This window comes from Indicator indicator, chromosome 1, assembly GCF_027791375.1.
Source record: "Indicator indicator isolate 239-I01 chromosome 1, UM_Iind_1.1, whole genome shotgun sequence".
In the NCBI taxonomy this organism is placed as follows: domain Eukaryota; kingdom Metazoa; phylum Chordata; class Aves; order Piciformes; family Indicatoridae; genus Indicator; species Indicator indicator.
Genome location: NC_072010.1, coordinates 29452677 through 29471611, shown reverse-complemented (window position 1 = coordinate 29471611; position 18935 = coordinate 29452677). Strand labels below are relative to the sequence as shown.

The following is an 18935-nucleotide window of genomic DNA, read 5'->3' as shown; positions in this document are numbered from 1 at the left end:
AGGAGACAAAGTCCAGGCAATCAGCTTTTCTGCGATAGTAAAAGCATATTGGATTTGATTGTTTACACCAGATGTGTGCCCTACCAACCCCTCAGCTCACAATTTTGGGTCATGTCCTGGGTAGTATGCTGCCAGCTTCCTCCACTGTTTGACTTATGACTCAGTTCTTTGCCTAGTAGAAGTGCTTATTTGGCAGTTAAGTTCAGAAGACAAGGCGTAAGTAAAGCATTTATGATATAAATGTTTGGGTTTGATCCCTTACCAGTTTTACATGCTGCATGTTTTACAAATAAAGGTAGCAAATAACATTTGTAAGTCTTCATTTTTGTTAAATTAGCTGTTTGCAAGGGTAATTTTCAGTTGTGTGGCAGCTACCGTGTGCTAACTGTGGTCACCTTAGTGTCTAGGTGGCCTCAGCTGACCAGAATATGTGGGAATTACAGTTGTATTTCAACCCCAGCAATTTGTCAGGACAAGGTGGTATTATCAATTCCAGCACAGACACAAAAGTTCAGAAGACAGAACAATCTGTTTTCTTTCTCTTTTCTGCTTCCAAGGCAAATGATATTGATACAGCTTCACAAGAAGCAGTATTTAACTTTGCGTTTTGTGGGATTCATGTGGTCTGTTTGGTCGGACAATGTGAGAGTAACAGAAACAGTTTATGTCAAAGAATTTCAGTAAAGTAGAAATGATTTCGTGTGGGAGGCTGGCAGTTGTGAGTGTATAATGCATTTGAAGAAAAGATTATTAAGGAAGAGATACTTGGGTAAAATCTTCAGCAAGTGGTATTAAAAAGCAGTCTAATCAATGATTCTGTTAGGCCCTCACTTAATACAAAGTAAGCTCTTGTAAATTAGAAGGCAAAAACTCTCCATTACCTACAGCTGCTTCATCTGAAGCTCCTGTTCTGATGAAGTGGAGTTTATCTAAACCAGAGGGATTACGAGCTAATTTGGTTTTACAGGGGTCTTACAAGGTGACCACACTGAGGCTCTGATTTCAGTGTTTAACAAATGATTAATCTTCTGAATTTCTGGATGAGCTCCAGCGGACACCGGTTTTCCATAAACTTGCCAAGAAAAGGATAAGAAAGATTTAGCAGGTGAGTTAACTACAACTGCCTATGTCACTTGCTGTGATGACAGTAGCAGAACAAACTGCAGAACTTTGCACCAGTGCAAAAGTAAACAGGAGCCCTAGACCCCAAGTCAGAAGTCAAATCTCATCAGTTACTATATGGCAGTGGAAGGATCATTCCATACATGCATTATTTTTAGTACTTTTTTCTCTAAGCATATGGTAACATTTATTGTGGGCAACATACTACTTCAGCAATTAAAGCTCTGCCTGGTGGGTTGGTTGTACCTTGAGTCTTAGGCAGCATCTCAGTTCTCTTCTTCTTTGCCTTTGTGTTCCAGCATTGGGTAATCGAAAAAATGCTTTTTACTGGGAACATTCATCTAACATTTGTGGTTTGGTACAGCAAGTACTTTCAGAAAGAATGCCAAAGTTTGCAATTATTTTTTCAAGAAAATGCAGCAGTTATCTGCTGTGTGGGCTCTAGCTGTTGTCAGGGTGACTGTCTGCTACTTTGCCTTTTCTTACTGAGCAGAGCCATGCAAGCCTCCCTGCTTGATGCTGGATTTTGAGGTATTATAGCTTTAAAAAGTTCAGCAGTGTGATTTCAAGGAAGAGAAGTGCTAAATTAATGTTGACTTTTTTTTTTTTTAATAATCCCCCCAGATTCTGCTGTGTATAGCCACTTTTCTCTTTGTTCTTTAACTGGTGATATGCTTTGTCTTATTAGAATGTTTTGCCCGTTCATGTGCTCTTCATTCATCTAGAAAATGTATTAAGCTTCTTTTTGCCCATATTTTCAATTACCTTTTCAGTTACAGTTTTCAATTACCATTAAGGATCCCTAATCATATGTGAGAGGGAATAGTGCTAGGCACTTTACACACGCAGAAGAGACATTCACCCAAAGTATGTAATACCAAAATACAAAGCCCATAGGTGGCATATGGATGCAGTCAGTTGGAATGACAAAGAAATAATTAATTAGTGTTGGTCATCACAGTGAGCAACAGTCCCTGCACATAAACATTTTCATTACCTTCAGATTGCTTTGAGCTATGTGTTTCAGGGATGATTTTCAACCAGGGAGGAGGAAGAGTTTTAATAGGAGCTGCTTATTTCCTCCTCTGTATAATCTTTGCGTTTATGATAATGGCCCTTCAGAAAGACTCAAAACAGAAGTGGGCATTTTGAAGCAGGACTTTTGTGATTTGTAACATTTGAAATACTCCATTCGTAGTCAGCTCTGGAGCTAATATAACCAGGATGTCTTAGAAATAATTGTAGAAGTGAGTGGGTGGTGGTTTTCCCCTCTGACCTTTTTCAGCTAGGCAGTCAGGAGGGAGCTGCCTGGATACACATTTGTCCTGTTCCAGCTAAGTTGGTAAATGAAACATGAATCTGGCCCTATGGGATAAGATGCAGGTTTGTGGCAGATTTTAGAGCATTTAAAATTGTAAAACCCTGTAGCATGCAGTGATTCATGCTGTGCTTCTCAATGAGGTAAAGGGTTTGTCAGTCACCTGCTTTGCAATTGGAAAACTGGTAATTCACCTTCTCCTGCTCCCCTGACTTTCATTTAGCATCTGGGAAATGACTGAGTCCTTCTGGGGTCATTTTTTGATTGTTTGTGTCCTTCCATGGTAAACCTAAGAACTAGTGTTTTGTGTTGTGCATGTTTCCTAACTCAAGGGATTTCACCCACTTTCTAGTTATAAAGATTAAGCATGAGGCAGTTCCTTTTGACAGATTTGCAAATATGTGGGATATGTTTCTTTTTTTTTTTTCTTTGTTGTTGTTTGTTTGTTTATTGGGTTTGGTTTGGGTTGGTTGGTTTTTTGTTTGTTTTGTTTGGGGGGAGGGGGCGGTGTTTGTCTGTTTTGGGGGTTTGTTTTGGTATCCTGTTCCTATGCTAGTATAAATTCAGATCTTTGTTTTGGGATTTGGTCAATATTTTGTCAGTGTCATCTGCATAAACTCCCCAAGCTAGTTTTGTACTGGTTTTACTACAAGTCATGAGAGTCCTCACATGCAAAACCCAGTGGAGGACTAGTAAGGGCAAAGTTTCTCTTCCTCTTAATGCCAGAGGCAGGGTGAGGTGCTAAGGCTATATCTTACCTCCATGCATCAGCTGTGTATTGAAATAGGGGCTACCCTAACACTGCTTGGGATGGTGGATCTTATTTTGCAAGTGGTATTTGCTCTTGCTGCTGAATCTGGCCATGGGGAATGGGAAATCACCAGCACTACAATGCTTTCTGTTTACGAGAAGCCCCTTGAAGCCTTGTGTTTGTGTATGCACCCTGAACTAATCCAAGACAACATATCCTTAATGACTCTTCTCAGTGATGTCCAGTGACAGGACAAGGGGCAATGGGTGGAAGTTGAGGGAAAGGAAGTTCTGTGGAAACATGAAGAAAATTTTTTTCACTGTGAGGGTGACAGAACACTGGAACAGGCTTCCCAGGGGTGTTGTGTAGTCTCCCTCTCTGGACATATTCAAAACCTGCCTGGATGAATTCCTGTGTGATCTGGTATAGGTGATCCTGCTCTGGCAGGGGGGTTGGACTAGATGATCTTTTGAGGTCCCTTCCAACCATTAACATTCTGTGATTCTGTGTATCATTTCAAAATCTGTCTGCCTTCACTTAACAGGTGGTAAAAACTAACCAGGACCAGGAAGAGTGCTGGTTTTGCTTTACACTTTTAAAAATCTGTCACAAAGCTAGAGTTTCATTATGTATTTTTGCCTACTTTAAATTAGGTTGGTTCAAACTGGTTCTGACCCAGGCATTGATGGACTGAGTATCTTCTAAGTATATTTCTCCAAACAATGTAATTTAATAAGTGTAAGGATATAACTATATTCTTTTACCACAATATGAAGATACACTGTAGTATATTGTTTCTTATTTCCATGGAGAACTTGGATGCCTTTACAATGGCTAGCAACAAACTGTATTAAATACAATCATAAAAACAATTTACCGTGGGCTTGCCAGCATCATGCTGCATTTCCAGAAGGTGTTATTATAAAAACAAGACTAGTCAAAGGAAATCAGACCCAAATTATGTAGAGCTCTAAGCCTGCAGCATTTGTCAATGTTGCAAATTCAGGTGTTTCATACATCAGTGAAATCTGAAATGTCATCTGCTACACATCTTGCTTGGGTTGTATTATGCTGCTAGAGGTAGAGAGCAATGTTGTTTCCCACTGTGTGAAGGAGGAAATGTTCTTGCTGCATGCCACGCCTTTGGCTGTGCAAAATATGTGTAGCTTTTTGTCATCAAATTTCACTGCAATGAAGGGGCAAATGCTTGTGTACAGGATAGAATAGCATAGCACTGGACTACAGAAAGTTGAGGTTGGAAGGCACCTTTGGAGATTGTCTAGTCAAAACCCTTTGCTGAAAGCAGGGACAGTGAGAGGTTGCTCAGGCCAATATTGCGTCTTGTTTGGAATATCCCCCCAGTGTCTCTGGACATCCTCTTCTAGTGAGTGACCACTCACATAGTAAAAACATTTTTTCTTATGTTTAAACAGAATTCCCTGTATTTCAGTTTGAATTATGAACCCAGAGCAACATCACCAGACCCTGTTGCTCTCCAGTCCCTTATTTTCCCTCACAGTTGCAAATTTTAAATCAACATCTTCCTGTTTTGCTACACAACCCCCCACTCTCCCACCCCTACCAGCATCCTAGTCTCATCTACAAACCCCCTGGAACAGCAAGTGGACCCTTGTCTATGTCAGGAATGGTAGAGTGTTATCACTGCTGCCAAGCATCATTGCCTGAAAACCATGCTGGAGACGTTGATATTGATTACAATTTTTATTTGCACTTTTACCTTTAGAGGAGTTGAGATTAGGATGATAGTAGGGAGAGAGTGTGTTGAGGTTGGTCTTAACTGCAATTGGTTATTTAGAATGTAAGGAGTAGAGAAGAAACATGCCCTTAAAGACATGACTAAAGACGGCCAGAGACCAGAAAGAGAAGATAAAAAATAAATGAGGCAGTCTTGTGTAACAACATGCACAAGGAAATGGTAACTGTGCTTGAAATCAAATCTAGATTTGATTTTTGCATGTCAAATGTGTGGCATTAACCACCAGAATCCCCTTCCCCTCATAAAGACTAAAGTTTCTGTTTAAATATATTTAACTTGGAATAACCCACATCTCTCTGTTCTTTGTTTCACTCTTTGGGATCATTTGCCACACACCAGACTGTGTCCCATGGTTAAATTACTTCCTGCTAGCTTAGTGCTAGCTTGGGATTTCTGTGTCAATGGGGCATAAGTGTACCCTAAAAAGTTACTGCACCAGAGCTATCAAAACTCTGGGTTTGTTATTTTGTGTATTGGGTTTTGTTTCCAGTCAGGTGGGGTTTTTTTTCCTGTCATACAGATACAGCAGGAAAAGAAAATGGACTAGTTCTTTAAAAATAAATAAATTTTAAAAAAAAATCTGTATGGATGGCAATCTGAATGTTTTTCGAGTTCTTTTTTTAAGCACACATAGTCATAATTAAAACCACATAAGCAAATATTTCCTCTTTCTCATTACCAAGCATGATTCAGAAGCTTAGGAAGTCTTTGATAGACACAGAGCTATCAAGTGCCATACAATTCTAGAAGATATTTACAGGAAAGATTTCAGAGAAGGTTAAATTGGATTATTAGGTGATGTGGGTTGAATTTCCCCCTGCGGAAGTGTAGCTGCTGGATAAACCTGGAGGAACTAGGCAGCCATTTAGTGGGTCTTTTACCCTGAGCAGTGGGTTGAAGAGAAGATCTTTGCATTCCCAGTTCAACTGGTACAGTAATGAGAATGATCTGGAAATTGTTGAGTTGTCTGTCTGAATTGTTTATGCCCAAAGAGGGAAGCTAAGAAAAAAAAAATCTGACTTGTGGCAACTCCTGATGGAGGGGCTCTGCTTGTGGTGGTAGAACAGGGAAAACCTCTGGCTCACTGAGTCAAATGACAAAACATTAATGATGGCTGAGGCTGCTAAGGTGGTTTCTCCTAAATGTGGGTTGTTTTGACAATGACAAGAGTTAGTTTCCCCATTTTGTGGCCACAGTGCATTATCATAGTGTATTGTCCCCCAGGGTGTCCGCCAGGGATCAACATTGGGCCCTATCCTGTTCAATATCTTTATTGATAATCTGGACAAGGGGATTGAGTCCATCATCAGCAAGTTTGCAGATGACACCAAGCTGGGGGCAGGTGTTGATCTGTTAGAGGGTAGGAGAGCTCTGCAGAGGGACCTTGACAGGCTGGTCAGATGGGCAGAGTCCAAGGACATGAGATTCAACATGTCCAAGTGCAGGGTTCTACACACTGGCCACAACAACCCCATGCAGCACTACAGGCTGGGGACAGAGTGGCTGGAGAGCAGCCAGGCAGAAAGGGACCTGGGGGTACTGGTTGACAGTAGGCTGAACATGAGCCAGCAATGTGCCCAGGTGGCCAAGAAGGCCAGTGGCATCCTGGCCTGTATCAGGACTAGTGTGGCCAGCAGGAGCAGGGAAGTCATTCTGCCCCTGTACTCAGCACTGGTTAGACCACACCTTGAGTACTGTGTCCAGTTCTGGGCCCCTCAGTTCAAGAAAGATGTTGAGCTGCTTGAACGTGTCCAGAGAAGGGCAACAAAGCTGGTGAGGGGTCTGGAGCACAAGCCCTGTGAGGAGTGGCTGAGGGAGCTGGGGTTGTTTAGCCTGGAGAAGAGGAGGCTCAGGGGAGATGTTGTTGCCGTCTACAACTGCCTGAAGGTAGGTTGTAGCCAGGTGGGGGTTGGTCTCTTCTCCCAGGCAACCAGTGAGAGAAGGAGAGGACAGAGTCTCAAACTGTGCCAGGGGAGGTTTAGACTGGATGTTAGGAAGAAGTTCTTCACAGAAAGAGTGATTGCCCATTGGAATGGGCTGCTCAGGGAGGTGATGGAGTCACCATTTCTGGAGGTGTTTAAAATAAGCCTTGATGAGGCACTTAGTGCCATGGTCTAGTTGATTAGATGGTGTTGGGTGATAGGTTGGACTTGATGATCTCAAAGGTCTTTTCCAACCTGGTTAATTCTGTGATTCTGTCATTCTGTCTTTAACTTGAGCTTTTAAAAATAAATAAATGAACTTTAATTATGCAAGCTTAGTGGGGAATGGGGACATTTGGTAATTGCTGCATACCACATTTTAGAGCAGTAGATGTCCACTGAGTTACAGGTTAAAGGAAATTTAGAGTTAATTGGTATAGCCATATAGTCCTCCAGAGGCTAGAGAGTCCCAGGGAGACAGGCAGCTTATCCCAGGATATTGAAATCTGTTATTCTATTCAGTTTTCCTGTATTTTTTTATTTAAGGGAGTGTACAGCCAGTTTTCTCCTCTATTCTCTCCAGTCGGGATGCTCATGCTGTTACCTTATGGTTTGTGGAGGAGAGGCTGGCAGTGAATTTCCAGCTACGCCACTGGGCCTGTCAAAGCCTGCAGCAGGCCTGGGTCCAGTTGAGGGGGAGGCAGTTTGGCCTGGTCTGTGGTCTGCTCAGGCTGAGTGGGGTAGGTTTTTGGAAGGCTCTGGAAGGCTGCATCAAGAGAAGAGTGTCCAGCAGGTCAAGGGAGGTGATTCTCCCCCTCTCCTCTGCTCTGGTGAGACCCTACCTGGAGTACTGCGTCCAGTTCTGGAGCCCCTATTACAAGAGGGATATGGACATGCTGGAACGTGTCCAGAGAAGGACCACCAGGATGATCAGAGGGCTGGAGCACCTCTCCTATGAGGACAGACTGAAAGAGTTGGGGCTGTTCAGTCTGGAGAAAAGAAGGCTCTGAGGTGACCTTCTTGTGGCCTTCCAGTATCTGAAGGGGGCCTACAAGAAAGCTGGGGAAGGACTTTTTAGGCTATCAGGTAGTGATAGGACTAGGGGGAATGGATCCAAGCTAGAGGAGGGTAAATTTAGATTAGACATTAGGAAGAAGTTCTTCACTGTAAGGGTGGTGAGACACTGGAACAGGTTGCTCAGGGGGGTGGTAGAAGGGGGCCTGCAAGAAAGCTGGGGAGGGACTTTTTAGGATATTGGGTAGTGACAGGACTAGGGGGAATGGAATAAACCTGGAAGTGGGGAGATTCAGACTGGATCTGTGTGGAAGAAGTTCTTCACCATGAGAGCCTAGAATGGGTTGTCCAGGGAGATGGTTGAGGCCCCATCCCTGGAGGTGTTTAAGGCCAGGCTGGATGAGGCTCTGGCCAGCCCGATCTAGTGTGAGGTATCCCTGCCCATGGCAGGGGTGTTGGAACTGGATCTTGTGGTCCCTTCTAACCCTGACTGATTCTATGATTCTAAGGTTTTGGGCTGATAAGCCCAGGTGAAGAACTGAGCCTAATTTGTATTCCTTTTACCTGAGTACTTTTTGTATATATAGAATTTCCACTCAAACTTCCAATCCAGTGTGGAGCATTTTTATTTTACTCCTTGGGAAGGGGTGAAATACCTCTTTTTGTCCTTTTGCCCTGGGCAGCTCCTGGCTCAAAACTAGGACACACTGTCTGCATCATTTTTATTGGTAACATGTATTTGTTGATTAGTAGTTTAGGAATAAAAAAACCTTCTATCTGCAATTTCTAAAAGGTTCATGAAATGCTTACCTGGCTGCTACCATGCAGGATCAGGAAGAAGCACTGATGACTAAGCATGCTTTCTATTACTGCTTCCCTTTTCCATAAGCTCGTGTGGGGTGTGTCTTTTGAACTAAATGCTGCTGTCAGCTGAAAGAATTACGAGGTTTTCCATTACTGTCAAGTCCAAATGGCTCTTTTGCTGTGATGCTAATACTGTTGATTGTCTACAGAGGCACAAAGACAGCAATGCTCAACCGTACCTCAGATAGAAAGACACCTTTTATCAGATGTGTCTTGAGTGTAGATGCTTCAGTGTGGCTGCTGCCTTCTCTCTGGCTGGGTTTACCTACCACCTCTTTGTGGTACCAGGAAGGTTTGTGCAAAAGTGCAAACTAATTAAAAGAAGAGATCTGCCTGAAAATTAACATTTTTAGCCCTCAGTTCTCTGGCTGCCACCAGAAGACACAGTTCTGATTACTCCTTTTCTGAGGGCTTCTTTTCAGTCTGTTCAGCAAGCTGTTTCAACTTGTATCTGGACCTGACACATGAGAAGCACTGGAAACACATCTAGGAATAGTAGGAGGAAGAGTGCCAGCAGTGAAGTCTTAAATTGTCTTAAGCCCATCATAAAATCACACTCTCAGTTAACTAGAGTGCCTACTGTGAGGTATGGATCTCATTGTTGGACCAAAGTTGTCAGCTGGCCAAATGTGCAAGGATTTCATGGGGTTCTTTTAAAGCAGTGTTCTTTCTACTGTTTTATAAAAAATGTATTTTCAAGAACCTCAGCTTTACGTAGGAGTTGGATTTGTTCAGACTTTTTAGGATGTCAGGTAGTGATACGACTAAGGGGAATGGATCCAAGCTAGAGGAGGGTAGATTTAGATTAGACATTAGGAAGAAGTTCATCACCGTAAGGGTGGTGAGACACTGGAACAGGCTGCTCAGGGGGATGGTAGAAGCCCCATCCCTGGATGTTTTTAAGGCCAGACAGAATGTGGCTCTGAACAACTTGATCTAGTGGAGGGTGTCCCTGCCCATGGCAGGGGGCTTGGAACTAGATGATCCTCGGGGTCCCTTCCAACCCTAACAATTCTGTGATTCTGTGAAAATGGAATGCTTACTATTGAAGTACTTTGAACAGTGTGGTGTTGAAGGCAGTTTGAATGCTGACATTTGTCATACAGCTTTTGATTTTCTGGTGAGTGCTGATGAGAGTTTTAGACTGCAATTCTGTATGGAATCTGATACTAATACCAAAGGTCTGTGTCTGGATTCTTGCAAAGTACAATGATCTATATATTTCTTTAGGAAAATGTTATAAATGGGAAGGATGTGCATTTTTGCAAAGTTTAACTCTTCTGAAGAGGAAACCTGCAGCTATTTGGAATATTGCTCTTTCCATGTTTCAGTTTTAGGCCCTCTTACCTTCCCTACCCTGCCTAAAAGGTGAAGTTACTTTTTTTAAATTATTTTATACACAATATAAATTAACAATAAAACAAATTAATGTAATAGTTGAGCATTAATAATTAATGCACTTTCCCTATATTTCTCCTCTGGGATGAATTTAGCATCAGTGTAGGCTGCTAAGTAAAGTCTCGTCTGTTACCCTGATGACCCAGGCTCATTCAAGCCAGGAGCATCACCAAACTCTCCAGGGCAGATCCTGTGAGCAGCAGCTCCCCACTGCTTTTCAGTTCTGCATGAAGGGGTTTCTGATTACTTTTTCTTCTTGTGTGTTTCTGAAAGGCATGAGCATGACAGTTGTCAGCTGTTTTCCACAGCTCAGGTATAAATTCAGGGTATAAATTTCTCTTAAGAGTATTTGGTCTCCTGCGAGGATTAATCTCTTTGAGATTAAGCCATTTGTGCCACTAGATGGGAAAATAAATCACAGAATGTCAGGAATTGGAAGGGACCTCCAGAGATTATCGAGTCCAACCCCTCTGCCAAAGAAGGATCACCTAGGGCAGGCCTCACAGGAACGCATCCAGGCAGGTTTTCAAAGTCTCCAGAGAAGGAGACCACAACCTCTCTGGTCAGCCTGTTCCAGTGCTCCGTCACCCTCACAATAAAGACATGTCCCTCACGTTGTGGTGGAACCTCCTGTGTTCTGGTTTGTACCCATTGTTCCTGTCCTATCACTGGGCTGGTACCACCAAAAAAAGACTGGCACCTCCACCTTGACACCCACCCCTCAGATGTTTATAGACACTGATAAGATCCCCTCTCAGCCTTCTCCTCTCGAAACTAAATAGCCCCAGTTCTCTCAGTCTTTCTTTATAAGAGAGACGTTAAAAAACTATAGTCATCCTCATAGCTCTCCATTGGACTCTATCCAACAGGTCACTGTCTCTCTTGAATTTGAGAGACATCTGGGACATCTGTCAGGTACCTAACCTTTCATGGGATGACTCTGGGCCACAATGGTTGTGTTTCCTGTGAAGATGAGAGCCATATGGTTCCAAATGCAAGTGAAGATGATTATCTTGGCACCATAGACTGCAAACAGGAGGTGTGCCATGGTGCAATTGCGTGTTCAGCTTGAGATGTGTAGCTGGACAAGTAACCAGGACAACATAAGGGAGTGGGCAGGAATGCAAGGGGAGAGGAAGTATGTGAGATGGAGTGAGATGGCCACTTTCAACAGCAGTTTAAATTGATCATGAAAAGTCACCCTTAGGCAGGTCAGGGAGGAGTGGCTGGTAGGAAGGTAGAATTCACTTGGAGACCAGTGTAGCATTGTTTCAGCCATTGCTGCACCATCTGCCAGTGAAGGCACCACATGATACGATCTGCTATTGGCTTTGTGGGCCAATGTGTGCAGTAAGTATCAATTTTCTATAACATTCATCCCTGCAGGGTTAGATGCATGCTGCACACTAAGGGCAATGAGACCTTTAAGACTGTTCATATTAATGCACCAGAGAAGCCTTTTTCTCTCCATCAGGCAGGTAATGGGCTTCATTTTTCAATGTTTTTTTGGTTCTTCAGGAATTGGATAACAGCATCAAGAGCCTATAGCACATGGCTGTCGGGAGGAGCAGACTGACCATTTTGCCATCCTTGTCAGTGTAGTGGTCTGCTGTGCATCCTCAGTATGGATAGAGGAGTGAGCATCCTGGCACCGTTATCTCCATCAGAGAACATTCAGCTGTAGCTCTGCAGGAAAATGCTGCTCTGATGGGAGTGTGAAGGAGATTGCTTGTCGCTGTGCTGTGCAGAATAGCCCCTTATGGCTTCTGAACATCATGAGTTTCAGGTGGTTTGCAGAGCAGGACATGGTGAGAAGCACATTATCCTGCAGCCCTGCATTTGTCAAATGCTATTAAACAGCGTGGAAAGAGAATGGAGAAGCTGGTGAATCTGTCATAGCCTGCTTGTTCAAAAGATTATCGATGCTGCATAATTCATCAAAGCATGAGCTGGTGGTGGGTTCTGCTGCCAGAGGTATCCAGTAGCTGCATCTGTTGCAGCTGTCCATAGTGGTGCTCCTTGCTTATGACAATAACCTCTGTCTTTGTCCCTGCCTGCAAACCTTCATAAAATGGTCAGTCTTGCCATGGGCTCAGATAAAATGTGAAGTCCTGCTTCATGAAAAATGCTACCGGTTTGACATTTCCTTGTGTTTTCAAATGGGATTGAAATAGGGAAATACTGGCAATTTCTGTGCAACAGAAATCATGGGAGGTATCAATTAGGAAATATATAGTGCTTTTTTTAAAAAACATTCCTACAGTTTCGATATTTTGGTTTATTAATAATGAACAAAATATGTTGAACTGTAATGTTCAGTTTTGAATTATTTCATTGCTTCCTGGTAGAAATTATTTCCTGATAATATTAAGTACTGCTTGACAGGAGTTGCAGTTCAGAAGCTTGGCACATTCACTCTGACCCTCTCCCATTGCCTAATTTACATCTCCTCTAAATGTCTGGAGAAGACTGAGAGGGAATTTGATAAATGTTTATAAATATCTCACGGCTGAGTGTCAAGATGGAGGGGACAGGCTCTTCTCCGTTGGCACCCTGTGATAGGGCAAGGGGCAATGGATATAAACTGCAGCACAGGAGGTTCCACCTCAACAAGAGGAGGAACTTCTTCACTGTGAGGCTGCCCAGGGTGGTTGTGGAGTCTCCTTCTCTGGAGACTTTCAAGACCCATCTGGATGTGTTTCTGCGTGACCTGCGATAGATTCTGTGGTCCTGCTCTTGCAGGGGTGTTGGACTCAATGATCTTTGGAGGTCCATTCTAACCCCTAACATCCTGTAATCCTGTGAAATCTTACTGCTTGATGTAGCAATGAAGGAACCTAGTCTGTATGGTGTGAGAGGTATTTGGGCAACATTGGTTCCCATGAAGCAGCACACAGCACTGGGAAAATGGAAATTCATGCTCCAGTGTTCAGGATCTTAATGCAATATTGTGGGTCAGCAGAAAAAAAAGTATGTCAAGTATTTACAGGTTGAATATTTCTCCTGAGTTTCCTGGATAGAAGATTGAAAGTGTAGATGGCAAGAAAAATTGAAAATACCTGCCTCAGTTTGGAAGTCCGCTTTCCCATGCACAAACTAAGGCCAAGATCCAAGTCTGCCTAAAATCTCTCATTGCCATAGACTCCATGCTAGCTCACATGCTTACCAGGTTTGCCTAACCCAGTAAGTAACTCTTCATTAAATACTTCATGGTGAGCCTGAGAGATCTAGATTGACCAATGCAGGATTAAGAGAGACATTTCAGGAAAGTAGGTACTTACCTTATTCCTACGCAATGTATTGGCTGGTTTTAGGAAGTCAGTGGATTTCCAGCTGGGTCTGCTGAAGAAGCCTGGAAAATCAGATATTGTCTGATTCCAGGAATGAGGAAGGCAAGATCATCCTCCACAGGTGGTGGACTGCTGTTCTCTCCATGCAGTGGATGGAGGCAGCTGAGCTAGACAGACAGGTACCAGTCTTGTCTTTCCCCAGGTCAAGGCAGCTTAAATTCAGTTAAGTTGTACTGAAATGAGGCAGCTGGTACAGACAGACTTGACAGCACCCACTGCTTTCTGTCAGGTTGTCTTTCTAACTAAAATTTCCTGGTTTCTGGGTAGGGAGAGGAAGAACCACTGGACAAGTGCAAGTCCAGTGAGCAAGTCCCTGAACAAGTGCAGGGTCCTGCACCTGGGTGGGAACAATCCTCACTATCAGTACAGGCTGAGGAGTAGAAAGCAGCCCTGCAGAAAAGGTCTTGGGGGTGCTGATGAATAAGAAGCTGGACATGAGCAGGCAGTGTGTGCTTGCAGCCCAGAAGACCAATTGCATCCTGGGCTGCATCAAGAGATGTGCAGCCAGCAGATCCAGAGAGGTGATTCTGACACTTTATTTGGCTCTGGTGAGCCCTCACCCGGAGTACTATGTTCAAGTCTGGAGCCCTCAATATAGGAAGGACATGGACCTGATGGAGTGGGTCCAGAGGAGGGCCGTGAAAATGATCAGGGGGTGGGAGCACCTCTGCTGTGAAGACAGGCTGAGGGTTGTTCACCACGGAGAAGAGGAGGCTCTGGGGAGACCTAATAACAGCCTTCCAGTACCTGAAGGGGGCCTACAGGAAGGATGTAGAGAGACTGTTTACAAAGACCTGCAGTTACAGGACAAGGGGCAATGGCTTCAAACTAGAAAAGAGCAGATTTAGATTGGATGTTAGGAACAGGTTCTTTTCCTTGAGAGTGGTGGAACACTGGAACAGGTGGCCCAGGGAGGTGGTTGAGGCCTCATCCCTGGAGATATTCGAGATATTCAAGGTGAGTCTTGACAGGGCTCTAGGAAACGTGATCTGGTTGAGGACGTCCCTCCTTGCTGCAGAGGGGGTGGACCTAGGTGACCTTCAGAGGTCTCTTCCAATCCAAACCATTCTATGATTGTATGACAAGACTGCCATTCTACTTTGCAGGACTTTCCTTTTTTTTCTCCACTCAGCAATATTGCATCAGCAGCAAAATAGAAATAATAGGTAGAGAAAGATTCATCCAAAGCTCAATCATAAAAAATCAGGCCACTTTCAGCTCCTAGCTTTAGGACATCAAGTGTGACAGCCCTGCAGTGTTAGGGCTGACTGTTGCTTACTTTAACCTCTCATTGGTGGCTAATACAACCCAACAGAGGAGTAAAAAGTTTAGAATTATAAAATAAACTTAATCCTGGTAGTAATTAACCTCTTAGCAATGTTAGTGCTTTGCTAACTCAGAGACAACTACTCCCAGTCTGTCATAGGATGGAAAAAAATGTAATAGCTATGAGAACTGTGGAGCTTATTTTCAAATAGATGCCTCAGCATTTTGATATTTTCTGTGGGATTAACTAGTGACACAGGAAGGCTAATACATATGCAGAGCTTTCATTTGCTTCTGTGACAATTTGCCAGGGGCAAATTCAACTGTGTCATGAGAAATGGTGTCATTTCCCCCTTTCCCTTGTCAGTTGAAGCAAAAGGGCTTGTTAGTAACAGAGAGACAATTTGCAACTTATCATGGGTTCAGGGATGTTTCTCTTAGCTCCTTGCCTCATATTTCTGCTTCTTCTTACCACAACAAAACGTGTTGCCTTTTTGTAAGTATAGAAGCCGCATAATGAAAGGTGTAAAAGCATGGCAGCAAAAGCACAATTGGTGCTGAAGCTCAAAAAAGATTATTTGCTCTGCTATATGTATAACCCTAGTTTCTAATGATGGTTTTGTGCTGTGCTTTGGTGGTCTTCTGAGGCTGGCTCTGCAAGCATCTGGTGCTGGTGGGCACAGGCAGCGATGGCTGCAGAATACTAATGCTGGGGCAGGCTCCCAAAAGGCTCCACTTTTGAAAAGTGCTTTAGCCATTCAGTGTCTATGCACCATGCTGAGCAACAGGAGGGCAGGAAAGCCATGCTCAGGGATTTTTTTTTTTTTTTCAGTGCAGAGCAAGAAGCCAGCAGGAAGGATGGCTCTTTGCTTCACATTGTTGTTCCCAGGCTTCTTTCAGAGCTGCAGTCATTTGTATGCATAAATATCAAGCCTGTCACTTGTTGCAGGCTTTGATAGCATTTGCGTAACAAAGGAAGCAAAGGGAGAAAACCTTCTAGTCCAGTCTTAGAAAACAAATGACTGTGTAGCTATGGTGATTATTTTATTTCTGGCTTTATCAGATCACTGTCCTCTGCAATTTGTTTCCTTCCTGTTCAACTGTCCCATGTAAAAGCCCATGAGAGGACTTTCCACCCCCTCCACCTCTGTCTTTCTCCCACACTGTAACTGTTCATAGGCAATTTCTCAAAGATTTACCTATCAGCAATGATTGCCACAGCAAAGCCTCTTGCCATATACTGACACAGATTTTTTTGGGCTTTCTTCCATGTTTTTCTTCCATGAAGCAACTGACAAAGTCACTACTCATCACCCATTTCATACAATAACTCTGCTGTAATTGTGGGGTTTTATTATTTACTTGATTTTTCTGTATCTCCCCTAGGCAAAATGCACACTTGCTATTTGCTCTGTGTACCATATCTTTCTGCAGCTTCTAAAAGGAGGCTGCTGGTATGTGTACTGGTCACCTCTGGAAAGCTATGCAGTTGCATCTAGCTTTTCTCTGGGTCTTGCAGCTATTCAATATTGAAAGACAACTAAAATGCACTACTTGTAGAATACTGCTTTTCCATTAAAGCAATTCCTGAACTATCACAGGAATGTTATTTTGATGCCAGCAAGGAGGAGGAAGAGGTTTGTGCTGATTGCCAATAGGAGGAGAAACAGCCTGTGAAACAATCCCTCTATTAAATGTGGTCTGCAGAATAAAAAGCTTGGGAAGCTTTTCTAAGGCTTCATTCATTTAGGCTTCATGCCCAGGCTTGGGGTCTCGGACACGGAGATGCTTTCAGAACACCACACAGTGGGAACCATTTCAGGAAAAATACCCAGATTACCTAGATAGTTTATCTAACTGTCCTGGATCTCCATTCACATGCATCTCCAGCAAAACAGAAATCACAGTTTCTCTGCTGCCCTCCAACCAGCCACTGCTCTGCTTTTGAGCTATCGAAGAGGTTTAGGGGACAAGAGTTAAAGCCCCTGTGAACATTCTCAAGGCTAACTAAAGGTTTCTTTTTTTCTCTGTGTAAGTGTAATTTTTTTTTTATTTCCTGCTTTTACCAATCTTCTGTAATCTTACAGAAACCTTCAAGCACTAGTATTACAGTCTTGATGGTCTGAAGGTATAAACAGTGCAGGATTTGTTGGGACAAGTAATATCTTTTCTTGAAGAAGGATCTGTTTGCCTGCAGGCTTGTCTGTTTTTTTTCTCAACTGCATCAGTTGGTTTAATAAAAGATATTACATCTCCCTACAAACTTTGCCTTACTTATTAAAGCAGTTGCCTCCAGGACACAGAACATTCTTAAATGGGCAGAAAACTCCACCATCAAGGTGATAAGAGTGGAGCTCAATTGTGTGATTTCCATGCCCTGAGCCAATTGGCACAAATTAAAACAAGGTGGGATGAACACTGTTCATCCTGGTCATTCTGCACATTATTAGTGTCCTTTTCACTCCCACTCCACTTCTGTGTTTTTGTGTTTTCTGCTTCTCAGCTGTATGAGGCAGCTCTTTTGTGTCACAGAAACACACACACTGAGTAAGATCATTTGGATGCTGACTCAGTAGAAACATCAATTCTTATGGTATGCTTGATGAAACTTCTCTGTCTTCTGATTTTTTTTCTTGGCTGCTATAACTCTGTACATTGTTTTTAGTTTACTTACAAGTGAACTTGAAAGAGATGAAACAAAAGCCCAGTAGACTGTTTCTCCTCTAAGGATTACCTAAATGTTGACAACTTGGTTACAAACCTTAAAGGATATTTTTCTTTTTATACTCCCAGGTGAGCTTTCTGTGGAAGGCATACAAGACCCGTTCCTTGTTAGTGTGCATATTATCACAGACCCAGGTGAATCCAAGACTCTTCAGCAAGCTATTGATAAACTCCTAGCCTGGATCCATCCAGACCTCCAGCTATTTCGAGTCTCAGAAAGACGAATGCCCAAGAAGCGCCGGAAGCCAGGTAAGGCTGGTGTTTCTCAACCAGCCCTTGCCATCATTATGTTTCTACAGGAGGAATATGGAGAAGAACCCATCTTGCAGCTCCATGAAACCTTTCAGAGGCCACCTTGGCATTATCACCACACAGAGAGAGTGCATGGGAAGTTCCTCCCTTACATGCCATGCAGCCAGGACTTTTACACTTTGGCTCCAGAGACTCCTCTGTGGTCCATTCGCCCAGTGCACTATGGGAAAGAAATTATCCGCTTCACTATATACTGCAGGGGTGAAAACTTTGCTGACATTTTGAAATTGTATGAGTTAATACTGAAAAGACCAGTATGTCAGAAAAAAGTGGACTTTTGTGTTTTTCCTGTCTACTCTAACATGGAAATAGACATCCAGTTTTCTTTAAAAAAACTTCCAAAAGGCCAAGTGCCAATGCCGACAGAGTCAGCAGTGCTGGAGTTCAGAGTAAAAGATGTGGGACAGCTTGTGCCTCTCCTGCCCAACCCTTGCAGCCCTATCAGTGAAGGCAGGTGGCAGACAGAAGACCATGATGGAAATAGGATCCTTCTGCAGGTAAGTTTAGTACAGAGGGAAACAGAAACATATTTGTTGGTTTTGTGCAGGAAAGCTTAAACTTCAGTGACAGCCAGAAAAGGAGGCTTTTTTTTTCCCTAGGAGAAAGAGCCGGGACAGTACCACTGAAGAAAGAACTTGAAACTCCTTGCTGTGTGTGTAACTAATCAGGAAAGGAGTGGATGATACTACCCAGATATCAGTCAACCTCAGTTTATGCAGAGTCATGTGAGATGAGGTAGCTGTTTAAAAGAGTGAGGAGAGAAGGAATTATGAGCCCAAGAGGAGAAATGATGGCTGATGGGTATAGTTTTGTAAGAAATACGGGCATAGAACTGACAGGGGGTTATAAAATAGCTCTCAGTTGTGAGATCTTTATGGAAGAAAAGCAGAATTCCTGAAGGTACTCATTATTTTCTGCTATTACTGGGTGACAAACTGCATCTTTCTTTTGCACAGTGATTATCAGGATGGGGAAAGAGGTGGCGAAGGAAAAGAAATGTACCCTGAAGAGCAGCCTGAGAGAGACATTCCAACAGACTCTCTTTTTTGAATTAATCTCAAATGCCCGTGACTGAGTCTTGAAAGAGAGTTTATTTGTTAGGACGTCTGCAGGCACC

General features: G+C 43.1%; 1 protein-coding gene across 1 annotated transcript in view; it reads left to right on the top strand.

The window, feature by feature from the left end:
• The window catches only part of FAM124A (family with sequence similarity 124 member A), a 47783-nt gene that overhangs the window by 11887 nt on the left and 16961 nt on the right, over positions 1-18935 (top strand). The window contains exon 3 of the mRNA XM_054389502.1: positions 17576-18315. Coding sequence (XP_054245477.1) covers positions 17576-18315 — 740 coding nt within the window. The remainder of the gene's footprint in view (positions 1-17575; positions 18316-18935) is intronic.